The following is a 12,591-nucleotide window of genomic DNA, read 5'->3' as shown; positions in this document are numbered from 1 at the left end:
AAGGAGCCCCTGTGCTCCCGCCAGCCTCCTGCCATTCCCCCTCTCTGACCCCTTTGATGCTGCATGTGCTTCCCTTTGATGCTCCAGTCCCTGCTCCTCTGCCATTCTGAAATTGTTTGTCCCATCCTGTGCTTCAGGGATTTTCTGCTGGAATAGTCCAAACCATTATGCTGGAATCCAAGGCATCTCAGGGCATTTGGGGGTTGCTTTTTTAGCACACTGGCCTGATGCTCTGTCACCCTTAATCAGGGAAGATTAGCCCTGAGTAGAAATATGAAGCTCTTTGGGTGCCTATTGTTCACAGTTATTCTCTGAGTCACACAGATGCTGTCAGTGGCACAAAGGCAGGGAGAACAAACAGCAAGGAAGCCTCTGCATGCCCACAACAGCAATTCAGAGTAGAAATTCAAGACAAAGAGCCCTGGAAATAACACTTCTATCAGCTGGCACATGGACTTCCTCTCCCACAGCAGCAACACTTCAGCTACCTGCCCTCAAAATCCCACATTTGGTTCAACAAGTGCTGTTCCAGTGAAAGGGCTTGCACTGGCACCTCCCAAGAGTTATCCTATTCACTATCTAAAATGACAAAGTGCCACTGGAAACTCTCCCAGTGCACTCCAGACTCTCCCAGTCACTGGGGAGGGAAAAGCCAAGTCCCTTCTCACATGGCAGAGCAGAGGCTGGATGCCCAGACACCCTCCCAAGGGTGGCACCAAGGCAGGCACCAAGCCCAGGGGAGCAGAGCTCTGTGCCTGCAGCTGCATCCAAGAGGAGGAAGGAACATGTGAGCTGAAAGCAGAGCAAGAGAGATCAGAGGGAGGGGGGAAAAGTGTGAGCACAAACCCGAGGAAGCGAGATGCCAGGAAATATGTTCACCCTCACACAGAGCTAATTAGCACGGCGAGGCTCCGCTTGCCACTGCTTACTCACACCAAGACAAAATAGGGGGTTTTGGGTGGCTGTCGCCTTCCCTGGTACAAAGACATTCTCTGTGAACTGATGTAAGGGCACCTACCATCAATCATGGCAGCTTTCCATGGAAGCAGAGAGAAAATAATTATTTTCTTAGCAGCCACCACTCTACTTACCCAAAAATGGCAGCTAAAACCCCATTTTGTAACATTAAGGAGATAAAAGAGGAAAAAGTAAGGATGAGAAAACCAGCCTGAGAACAGACAACAAATCAGGGAACCACTAGGATACTGCTGGCTCCTGGCACAAGCGATGATTAATTCCAACCTGGATATAAAATAAGCCTACACTAGTCCTCTGCTGTCTGTTATTGTCCCAGGATTATGGTAATTAAGCAATTTGTATTACCTGATACTGATAAGAAAAATAAAGCCCCATTTATGACACCGTATCCCCTGGATTTTACACGGTAGTAACTGAGGCATTCTTGTTACCTGGTGAACATAATATTCGAGATCATAAAGCGCCGCGACTTTTTCATCCAGCGTGGAGGCAGAGCTGTTGAATTTGCTGATTAATTTAACCATAATTTCATAATCTGTTTCTATCTTCATATTCAGCTTTTCAAACTCCTCCTTCAGCTGCTCTATGGGTCGGAACTTCTTCCTCACCTCTTCCTCTCGGGCCTTGGAAACAGAAGGAAGAAACCAGATGTGAAGATAGAGGATGAAGAGAGACAAGACAAACACAGAAAGGAACGCCAGCCCCAAATTCACAAAGGGAACCTGGCTGTCAGTGCCAATGGATTTATTGCTGTGCATCAGAGGTTCAGGGACAGGGTTGGAGGGTCCTTCTGAGAAGCCCAGAAACCCAGTTAGCTGTGAGATACCCACAGTATGAGTGAGCAGTAGGGCTTTGTGCACCACTTCTACATCTCAACAGCATTTGTGCATCATTTCTGCATCCCATTTCCATCCAGCTCAACATCAAACCCACAGGCAGCAGTACTGCTGTTTTCTGCCTGCAAGTGGATGTTCCCAAAACCTGGCTGCAAAAAGCCCTGAGGCACATCCCTGATCTTACAGCTGAACCTCTCTGGAAATGAACATGAGACTGGAGAACTCCACAAGTTCCATCCAGCCCAAAGTGCCCAGTGACTCCAAGGAGATCTCCAACACTGACAAAGATGCTTTCACCATTCCAAGCATTGAACACATTCCAGGAAGTCTCTATCTCCCAGGGAGAGGTGTGGGGACAGAAGCTGTCAGAAAGGGAAGCAGGAGGAGCAGTGATAAGCTGGGGGCAGCTGACGTGCTGTGCCATGGGGCTTGGCCAGCAGCCTGTCCTGAGCATGGCTCATCTCCCTCGCAGTAACAGCACTCCAAGGGCTGCCCTGAACCAAGAGAGCTGACATAAAACATGTGGTGAGGAGGAAAGGATATGTCAGAGAACTCAGAGAGCCCCAGAGGTGCAGGAACCTCAGCACTGGTGGCACTGGGGACAGAGCCTGCTGCTGCAGGGGACAGAAGCAGCAGAAAGGCCAGGCTGGAGCTGGGCTGCCCCAAGGACAACGAGAAAGGCAGAAAGCCCTTTTTGGAAGGGATTTGTCACAAATACCAAGATGTGTTTGTATGCAAACCCCCAGCTGGAGAGTTTGCACATGTCCTGCTCACCATGAGGGATCAGAGAGGGCTGGAGGAAAACCAAGTGAGCAATGGAGGTGAAAGCCGTGTCAATGAAATGATGAATTACCACAAGTACCACACCCAACCCACCCCACCCTGAGCTGCCTCTACTGGAGCACAGGGAGGCTCAGTGTAATTCCATTTACTCTGACACAGAGCCTTCAAGGATGGATTTGCTCTCTGCAGGAGTGACTTAAAAATGGAATACTTTAGGTCCATTACACGTAGCTGCTTTTAGCCCCATTGCTGGGACAAAAGCTATTCTAAGAGGGGAGTTTAAAATATGGCTTATTTTCACCTAATAGAGTATCACTAATTTTTGCATTTCAATGATCCTCATTTCCAGCAGCCCTGCAATCAATCAGCAATGCTGCTATGGAAATAATCTCCCAGCAAATGAAATCATGCCATGCTGCCACATAAGGGAAGAAAAAGCCTTTCTGTGACACCAAAACTTTAGAGCCTTGACTCCTCTTTCAGTTTTCATTTGAGTGAGCCAACACCAAGGCAGCAGGAGGAGCGAGGGTTAAGGAAATGCTGCTGAGGGGGCGAAGGGAAAGAGACTGTGATGCACCTGATGAGTCACACATCATCCCACCTATTTACTTGGGTCTGTGGGTTCTTTATAACTAAATGGACAACTTGGAGCTTGTGTAATGAAACTCAGCCCCTGCTTCACTATGGCCACTTGGGTGTTGCTATCCAGAGCACGAGGTTGGAAACAGAAAGCAAGGAGAGAGTGAAAGTGAAATAGCCTCTGTAAATACTGTCAGATGCAAACCAGTTTCCTTTGGGGTCTGCAGACATTTCTGTGAGTTGAGCTGCAGATAAATTACCTTGTTCAGGGCAGCTATGGCTGCCCCTGGACCCCTGGAAGTGTTCAATGCCAGCTTGAATGGGGCTTGGAGCAACCTGGGATAGTGAAAGGTGTCCCTGCCCATGGAAGGGAGTGGCACTGGATCAGCTTTAAGGTCCCGTGCAACCCAAACCATTCACAGAATCTTAGAGTCATACAGAAAAGCCAGAGAACAATATCACTAAGGGGTGAGCAAAGGTATTTTTGGTCCATATGCACCACAAGATTAGTGCTTTTCAAGCAATCATTTTAACCATTATATTTCTGCAGTATGTAACAGGGTGTGTTCACATCCCTGCACCGTGCACTGCTTTAGAAACAGGAAACTCACCTTCCTTTCTGCCTTCTCACTTTCCTTCATTTTAGCCAACGCCTTTTTGAGCTCCTCAGATGTGAAGGAATTTGCATCAACATCAACCTTGCCCAGCCTTGCAGAAGAAACAAAACAAACCAGAACATGTTACCAGTGAAGAACTGCCTCTATTCTATTTTCACTGTGACATTCTAGCAATGGTTAAGGGCGAGAGGAAAGGAATAAAAAACCACCATGCTCAAGAAAAGATTGGGATGAGTACTGGATTCTCTGTATGACTTGCCAAAACCTCACCCTGACAATCAGAGGCTCTGCTGACCAAAATTTCAAGCCCAACCACAATAAAAACAACTGATGAATTGAAATCACAGAATATCTTCTTGAAATAGAGGAAGCACCCCTGTGCAACCAAAACATTGCTGATGGCTTGCAAGATCAAGCTCGAGATTACAATTTATGACCATAGTATACAGAAACACAGAAGATATCAGAGCACCATTTCAGTGAGTAAAGGAGCTACAGAGAATTGTGAGAGGATTCCTTGCCAGGAACTGCAGTGACAGGACAAGAGGGAATGGGATCAAACTGCAAGAGTTGGAAGAGATTTGATGATGGGAAGAAGTTCTTTACTGCGAGGGTGCCTGTCCCTGACACAGGGACCAGTGCAGAGAGGCTGTGCATGTCCCATCCCCAGGAACATCCAAGGCCAGGCTGGACAGGCTCCAGAGCAACCTGGTGTGGTGGCAGGTTGCTCAGGTTGAAACCAGATAATCCTTAGGGGCCCTTGCAAGCCAAACCATTCAAGGATTTGATCATTCCATGGTCCCCATCTCCCCATGTGGAATGGCCCTGAAACTTCTGTGACATCACAGCTCCCAGAGTGTTCCAGGTGGAAGGTCCAGGACCTGGAACGCAGCACAGCAGACACTTCACCTGCGGCCAACGGTCAGAGCCCACTTGCCCTTCGCTCTGCCTGTCAGTGCTGAGCTCTGGCTGCTGCCTGGGCTTTTCCTGCTGCCTGCGCTGACGCCAATCCCAGCAGGATGTGCACTGCTGCCCCAGTGCAGGTACACTGCCAGGACAGGGATGGGCACCCTGCTTGGGCAGGCTGCAGCCATGTGGGAATGGATGGTGTGGGACAGGAAGCCCACCAAGAGATTGTGCTGCCTCTTGCAGACTGCCATCGACCTCGTGGAGGACATGGAAGTGGACACAGTGCTGGACAGGGAGGAAATGATGGATGTGGACATGGAAGAGATGGCTGAGGACATGGAAGTTGATGAGGAGGACAACATCGAGGAGATGGAAGTGGATGAGGAGGATGAGGAGGAGCCCATGGTCCTTGGCTGAAGATGGAGCCCCAGGAGCAGGACAAACAAATGCCTCCCATGCCCTAACCACAGGCAGAGTGTGTCCCCTTCGCCGGGCTGGGGCTGGGCTGGATGGCCCCGCTTGGGGACACGGTGCCCACAGGGGGCCCTGGATTGTGGTGGCACAAGCAGCACCCCTGGCCTGCCCTGCGCTTGCGTGGGCCGTGCCAGCCCTGCCAGCCCTGCCAGGCCCTTGGCCCAGCTCCCAGCCCAGCTGGGCCCAGTGCTGGCACCAGACTCCAACACTGCTGCTGCTCCATTTCCTCCACGATTGGTGGACATGATGGCCACAGACGTGACCCCTCTGTAAAAATGTTCTCATGAATAGAGCTTTTCTGTATATATGTTTTGAGGTTTGTTAGGCTATAGGATCCCATGTAAATATGTTTTGAACATTGTTGCTGTTGTAAGGATTGTTACAATAAAACATGTTTGTAAATCCAAAGTTTTGCCAATCTTTGGAGAAGAAATACTGTTAATTTTCGAAAGCTCACTTCTCTTTGCAATTCCTTTGGGCACAGGCAGCGTTTGCACAGTTGTGGTTTCCAGTTGTTCTGGGTTCCCGGGGCTGGAGGTGCCTGGGGGGACTGGCACGGCCACCCCGGGGTTGGGGTCCCTGTGCACAGGGGCTCCCACTGACACCACTCCTGGCACTGGGCACTGCTGGGCTTCCTGGGCAGGGACAGGGCAGGGCCCCCAGGAGCAGAGCTGTCCCCAGCAGAGAGGGGGCTCTGACAGCACTGGCCCCTGCAGCAATGCCCCCAGGCAGGCAGGAACCCTTCAGCCACCCTCGCTGCTGCAGCCACGGGGACTCCTGGCCCGAGAGCCGGCATCGGGCCACAGGGATGCAAAATCCACCTTCGTGCCCTGAAGGCCATGGCAGCCTTGGCAACTGTGGCACCTGGATCTGGGGCACTGCAGGGGCTGGTGTTTAAGGCTTGCAGCCTCCAAAGGCTCTGGGCTTTGCTCCCCAGCCTGCTTTGCACTGCCCTGGGCCCGGATTGCTCAAGAGACAAAAGCCAAGCCAGGGCATCCTCAGCCTGCCCCCACTGCTGCTGCTGCCAGCGGCCACTGGCCCCTGTCCCCTACTCGGGGGCCAGCTGCAGGGGCAGGGCAGGCTGTGCTGGGCAGGGCTGGGGGCTTTGGGCCCTGTGGCTGCTGCTGCTGGGGGCCAGGAGCCCAACAGGGCCCCGAGCTCAGCCCCTGCCCGGCCAGCTGCCCTCAGAGCCCCACACTGCCCAGGCATCCCCAGCACAGGGGGCTGTGGCTAATCCCACGCAATCCTGGCGAGAAATTCCCCACAGGAACTAAACCAAGGGTTCCAGGGCAAAGTCAGCACCCGCTGACATTTAAAGCCCCTTTACAGAAGTGACTGCAGGGCTGGGGTGATCTCCAGGACCTCTGGCAGTGCCCGGTGCGCAGCTGAGACTGTGGGGCTGCTCCCAGCGGGACACAGCACCGGGCTCAGGCCAGCCCTCAGCCCTCACAGCTGATGCCAAGGGAGAGGCTCAGAAAGCAACTTCACACCTCTTGCTGCAGATATTTCAAAGCACTAAATGCCATTCAGAGAAGCCACCGTGCCAATTTCCTTTCGGCGTCCAGGCATGAGAAGCCATGAAGGTGCCACTGAATGTGCACTCAGGGCACTTCCACTGCCATCCCAAATAGATCACAAAGGACAGGGCTCTGCTGTCAGCGCTGCTGAGCTCCTAACCCAGCAACCCAGTCTAAGCAAGAGGCAGTAATTGACTGCACCATGGACACTGGCCACTCATAAAAGGCATCAATCGCACAGCCCACCCAACCCAAATTCTGCCATATCTATCTTTTCCCTCTTTTCTCTTCCCTGCTTTCACTTTCCCCATTTTCTCTCTCTGGGAGCTTGGCTTTTCTCCCTCCTGTCTGCAAGTTCAGCCGCACGTGTAACCCTGCAGGAACAGCCTGAAATACCGGGAAGTGGTAGAGCATACTTTGTCAGGAAGAAACTGCAGTGACAGGACAAGGGGGAATGGGATCAAACTGCAAGAGTTGGAAGAGATTTGATGATGGGAAGAAGTTCTTTACTGTGAGGGTGCCTATCCCTGTCACAGGGACCAGTGCAGAGAGGCTGTGCATGTCCCATCCCCAGGAACATCCAAGGCCAGGCTGGACAGGCTCCAGAGCAACCTGGTGTGGTGGCAGGTTGCTCAGGTTGAAACCAGATAATCCTTAGGGGCCCTTGCAAGCCAAACCATTCAAGGATTTGATCATTCCATGGTCCCCATCTCCCCATGTGGAATGGCCCTGAAACTTCTGTGACATCACAGCTCCCAGAGTGTTCCAGGTGGAAGGTCCAGGACCTGGAACGCAGCACAGCAGACACTTCACCTGCGGCCAACGGTCAGAGCCCACTCGCCCTTCGCTCTGCCCATCAGTGCTGAGCTCTGGCTGCTGCCTGGGATTTTCCTGGCTCCTGCTCTGACACTAATCCTAGCAGGATGTGCACTGCTGCCCCAGTGCAGGTACACTGCCAGGACAGGGACGGGCACCCTGCTTGGGCAAGCTGCAGCCATGTGGGAATGGATGGTGTGGGACAGGAAACCCACCAAGAGATTGTGCTGCCTCTTGCAGACTGCCATCTACACCGTGGAGGACATGGAAGTGGACACAGTGCTGGACAGGGAGGAAATGATGGAGGTGGACACAGAAGAGACGGCTGAGGACATGGAAGTTGATGAGGAGGACACCATGGAGGACATGGAAGTTGATGAAAAGGATGAGGAGGAGCCCATGGTCCTTGGCTGAAGATGGAGCCCCAGGAGCAGGACAAACAGATGCCTCCCATGCCCTGCCCACAGGCAGAGTGTGTCCCCTTCGCCGGGCTGGGGCTGGGCTGGATGGCCCCGCTCGGGGACACGGTGCCCACAGGGGGCCCTGGATTGTGGTGGCACAAGCAGCACCCCTGGCCTGCCCTGCGCTTGCCTGGGGCCGTGCCAGCCCTGCCAGCCCTGCCAGCCCCTGGGCCCAGCTCCCAGCCCAGCTGGGCCCAGTGCTGGCACCAGAGTCCAGCACTGCTGCTGCTCCATTTCCTCCACGATTGGTGGACATGATGGCCACAGTTGTGACCCCTTTGTAAATACGTTATGAAGAGCAGAGTTTTTCTGTAAATATGTTTAGAAGTTTGTTAGGCTATAGGATCCCATGTAAATATGTTTTGAAGATTGTTGCTGTTATAAGGATTGTTACAATAAAACATGTTTGTAAATCCAAGGTTTTGCCGATCTTTGGAGAAGAGATCCTGTTAATTTTCAAAAGCTCACTTCTCTTTGCAATTCCTTTGGGCACAGGCACCGTTTGCACAGTTGTGGTTTCCAGTTGTTCTGGGTTCCCGGGGCTGGAGGTGCCTGGGGGGGCTGGCACGGCCACCCCGGGGCTGGGGTCCCTGTGCACAGGGGCTCCCACTGACACCACTCCTGGCACTGGGCACTGCTGGGCTTCCTGGGCAGGGACAGGGCAGGGCCCCCAGGAGCAGAGCTGTCCCCAGCAGAGAGGGGGCTCTGACAGCACTGGCCCCTGCAGCAATGCCCCCAGGCAGGCAGGAACCCTTCAGCCACCCTCGCTGCTGCAGCCACGGGGACTCCTGGCCCGAGAGCCGGCATCGGGCCACAGGGATGCAAAATCCACCTTCGTGCTCTGAAGGCCATGGCAGCCTTGGGAACTGTGGCACCTGGATCTGGAGGGCTGCAGGGGCTGGTGTTTAAGGCTTGCAGCCTCCAAAGACTCCGGGCTTTGCTCCCCAGCCTGCTTTGCACTGCCCTGGGCCCGGATTGCTCCAGAGACAAAAGCCAAGCCAGGGCATCCTCAGCCTGCCCCCACTGCTGCTGCTGCCAGCGGCCACTGGCCCCTGTCCCCTACTCAGGGGCCAGCTGCAGGGGCAGGGCAGGCTGTGCTGGGCAGGGCCGGGGGGCTTTGGGCCCTGTGGCTGCTGCTGCTGGGGGCCAGGAGCCCAACAGGGCCCCGAGCTCAGCCCCTGCCCGGCCAGCTGCCCTCAGAGCCCCACACTGCCCAGGCATCCCCAGCACAGGGGGCTGTGGCTAATCCCACACAATCCTGGCGAGAAATTCCTCACAGGAACTCAACCAAGGGTTCCAGGGCAAAGTCAGCACCCGCTGACATTTAAAGCCCCTTTACAGAGGTGGCTGCAGGGCAGGGGTGATCTCCAGGACCTCTGGCAGTGCCCGGTGCGCAGCTGAGGCTGTGGGGCTGCTCTCAGCGTGACACAGCACCGGGCTCAGGCCAGCCCTCAGCCCTCACAGCTGATGCCAAGAGAGAGGTTCAGAAAGCAACTACACACCTCCTGCTGCAGATATTTCAAAGCACTAAATACCATTCAGAGAAGCCACCGTGCCAATTTCCTTTCGGCGTCCAGGCATGAGAAGCCATGAAGGTGCCACTGAATGTGCACTCAGGGCACTTCCACTGCCATCCCAAATAGATCACAAAGGACAGGGCTCTGCTGTCAGCGCTGCTGAGCTCCTAACCCAGCAACCCAGTCTCAGCAAGAGGCAGTAATTGACTGCACCATGGACATTGGCCACTCATAAAAGGCATCAATCCCACAGCCCACCCAACCCAAATTCTGCCATATCTATCTTTTCCCTCTTTTCTCTTCCCTGCTTTCACTTTCCCCATTTTCTCTGTCTGGGAGCTTGGCTTTTCTCTCTCCTGTCTTCAAGTTCAGCCGCACGTGTAACCCTGCAGGAACAGCCTGAAATACCGGGAAGTGGTAGAGCATACTTTGTCAGGAACAAACTGCAGTGACAGGACAAGGGGGAATGGGATCAAACTGCAAGAGTTGGAAGAGATTTGATGATGGGAAGAAGTTCTTTACTGCGAGGGTGCCTGTCCCTGACACAGGGACCAGTGCAGAGAGGCTGTGCATGCCCCATCCCCAGGAACATCCAAGGCCAAGCTGGACAGGCTCCAGAGCAACCTGGTGTGGTGGCAGGTTGCTCAGGTTGAAACCAGATAATCCTTAGGGGCCCTTGCAAGCCAAACCATTCAAGGATTTGATCATTCCATGGTCCCCATCTCCCCATGTGGAATGGCCCTGAAACTTCTGTGACATCACAGCTCCCAGAGTGTTCCAGGTGGAAGGTCCAGGACCTGGAACGCAGCACAGCAGACACTTCACCTGCTGCCAACGGTCAGAGCCCACTTGCCCTTCGCTCTGCCCGTCGGTGCTGAGCTCTGGCTGCTGCTTGGGCTTTTCCTGCCCCCTACTCTAAAGCCAATCCCAGCAGGATGTGCACTGCTGCCCCAGTGCAGGTACACTGCCAGGACAGGGACGGGCACCCTGCTTGGGCAGGCTGCAGCCATGTGGGAATGACTGGTGTGGGACAGGAAGCCCACCAAGAGATTGTGCTGCCTCTTGCAGACTGCCAGCGACACCGTGGAGGACATGGAAGTGGACACAGTGCTGGACAGGGAGGAAATGATGGATGTGGACATGGAAGAGACAGCTGAGGACATGGAAGTTGATGAGGAGGACAACATCGAGGAGATGGAAGTTGATGAAAAGGATGAGGAGGAGCCCATGGTCCTTGGCTGAAGATGAAGCCCCAGGAGCAGGACAAACAAATGACTCCCATGCCCTGCCCACAGGCAGAGTGTGTCCCCTTCGCCGGGCTGGGGCTGGGCTGGATGGCCCCGCTCGGGAACATGGTGCCCACAGGGGGCCCTGGATTGTGGTGGCACAAGCAGCACCCCTGGCCTGACCTGCGCCTGCCTGGGGCCGTGCCAGCCCTGCCAGCCCTTCCAGCCCCTGGGCCCAGCTCCCAGCCCAGCTGGGCTCAGTGCTGGCAACAGAGTCCAGCACTGCTGCTGCTCCATTTCCTCCACGACTGGTGGAGATGATGGCCACAGATGTGACCCCTTTGTAAATATGTTCTGAAGACCCGAGATTTTCTGTATATACGTTTTGAGGTTTGTTAGGCTATAGGATCCCATGTAAATATGTTTTGAAGATTGTTGCTGTTATAAGGATTGTTACAATAAAACATGTTTGTAAATCCAAGGTTTTGCCGATCTTTGGAGAAGAGATCCTGTTAATTTTCAAAAGCTCACTTCTCTTTGCAATTCCTTTGGGCACAGGCAGCGTTTGCACAGTTGTGGTTTCCAGTTGTTCTGGGTTCCCGGGACTGGAGGTGCCTGGGGGGGCTGGCACGGCCACCCCGGGGCTGGGGTCCCTGTGCACAGGGGCTCCCACTGACACCACTCCTGGCACTGGGCACTGCTGGGCTTCCTGGGCAGGGACAGGGCAGGGCCCCCAGGAGCAGAGCTGTCCCCAGCAGAGAGGGGGCTCTGACAGCACTGGCCCCTGCAGCAATGCCCCCAGGCAGGCAGGAACCCTTCAGCCACCCTCGCTGCTGCAGCCACGGGGACTCCTGGCCCGAGAGCCGGCATCGGGCCACAGGGATGCAAAATCCACCTTCGTGCTCTGAAGGCCATGGCAGCCTTGGGAACTGTGGCACCTGGATCTGGAGGGCTGCAGGGGCTGGTGTTTAAGGCTTGCAGCCTCCAAAGACTCCGGGCTTTGCTCCCCAGCCTGCTTTGCACTGCCCTGGGCCCGGATTGCTCCAGAGACAAAAGCCAAGCCAGGGCATCCTCAGCCTGCCCCCACTGCTGCTGCTGCCAGCGGCCACTGGCCCCTGTCCCCTACTCAGGGGCCAGCTGCAGGGGCAGGGCAGGCTGTGCTGGGCAGGGCCGGGGGGCTTTGGGCCCTGTGGCTGCTGCTGCTGGGGGCCAGGAGCCCAACAGGGCCCCGAGCTCAGCCCCTGCCCGGCCAGCTGCCCTCAGAGCCCCACACTGCCCAGGCATCCCCAGCACAGGGGGCTGTGGCTAATCCCACACAATCCTGGCGAGAAATTCCTCACAGGAACTCAACCAAGGGTTCCAGGGCAAAGTCAGCACCCGCTGACATTTAAAGCCCCTTTACAGAGGTGGCTGCAGGGCAGGGGTGATCTCCAGGACCTCTGGCAGTGCCCGGTGCGCAGCTGAGGCTGTGGGGCTGCTCTCAGCGGGACACAGCACCGGGCTCAGGCCAGCCCTCAGCCCTCACAGCTGATGCCAAGAGAGAGGCTCAGAAAGCAACTACACACCTCCTGCTGCAGATATTTCAAAGCACTAAATACCATTCAGAGAAGCCACCGTGCCAATTTCCTTTCGGCGTCCAGGCATGAGAAGCCATGAAGGTGCCACTGAATGTGCACTCAGGGCACTTCCACTGCCATCCCAAATAGATCACAAAGGACAGGGCTCTGCTGTCAGCGCTGCTGAGCTCCTAACCCAGCAACCCAGTCTCAGCAAGAGGCAGTAATTGACTGCACCATGGACATTGGCCACTCATAAAAGGCATCAATCCCACAGCCCACCCAACCCAAATTCTGCCATATCTATCTTTTCCCTCTTTTC

General features: G+C 54.7%; 1 protein-coding gene across 1 annotated transcript in view; it reads right to left on the bottom strand.

The window, feature by feature from the left end:
• Positions 1 to 568: 568 nt before the first annotated feature.
• LOC146766839 (nucleotide exchange factor SIL1-like) overlaps positions 569 to 12,591 on the bottom strand; it is a 90,371-nt gene continuing 78,348 nt past the window's right edge. Inside the window, exons 2-4 of the mRNA XM_085585619.1 lie at positions 3,788 to 3,884; positions 1,382 to 1,601; positions 569 to 579 (exon numbers count right to left, since the gene is read on the bottom strand). Coding sequence (XP_085441745.1) covers positions 569 to 579; positions 1,382 to 1,601; positions 3,788 to 3,817 — 261 coding nt within the window. The 5' untranslated portion in view covers positions 3,818 to 3,884. The remainder of the gene's footprint in view (positions 580 to 1,381; positions 1,602 to 3,787; positions 3,885 to 12,591) is intronic.

The sequence above is a fragment of the Lonchura striata genome, chromosome 8 (assembly GCF_050655825.1).
Source record: "Lonchura striata isolate lonStrDom1 chromosome 8, ASM5065582v1, whole genome shotgun sequence".
NCBI classification, from domain to species: Eukaryota; Metazoa; Chordata; class Aves; order Passeriformes; family Estrildidae; genus Lonchura; species Lonchura striata.
This window is presented reverse-complemented; position numbering and strand designations above follow the sequence as displayed.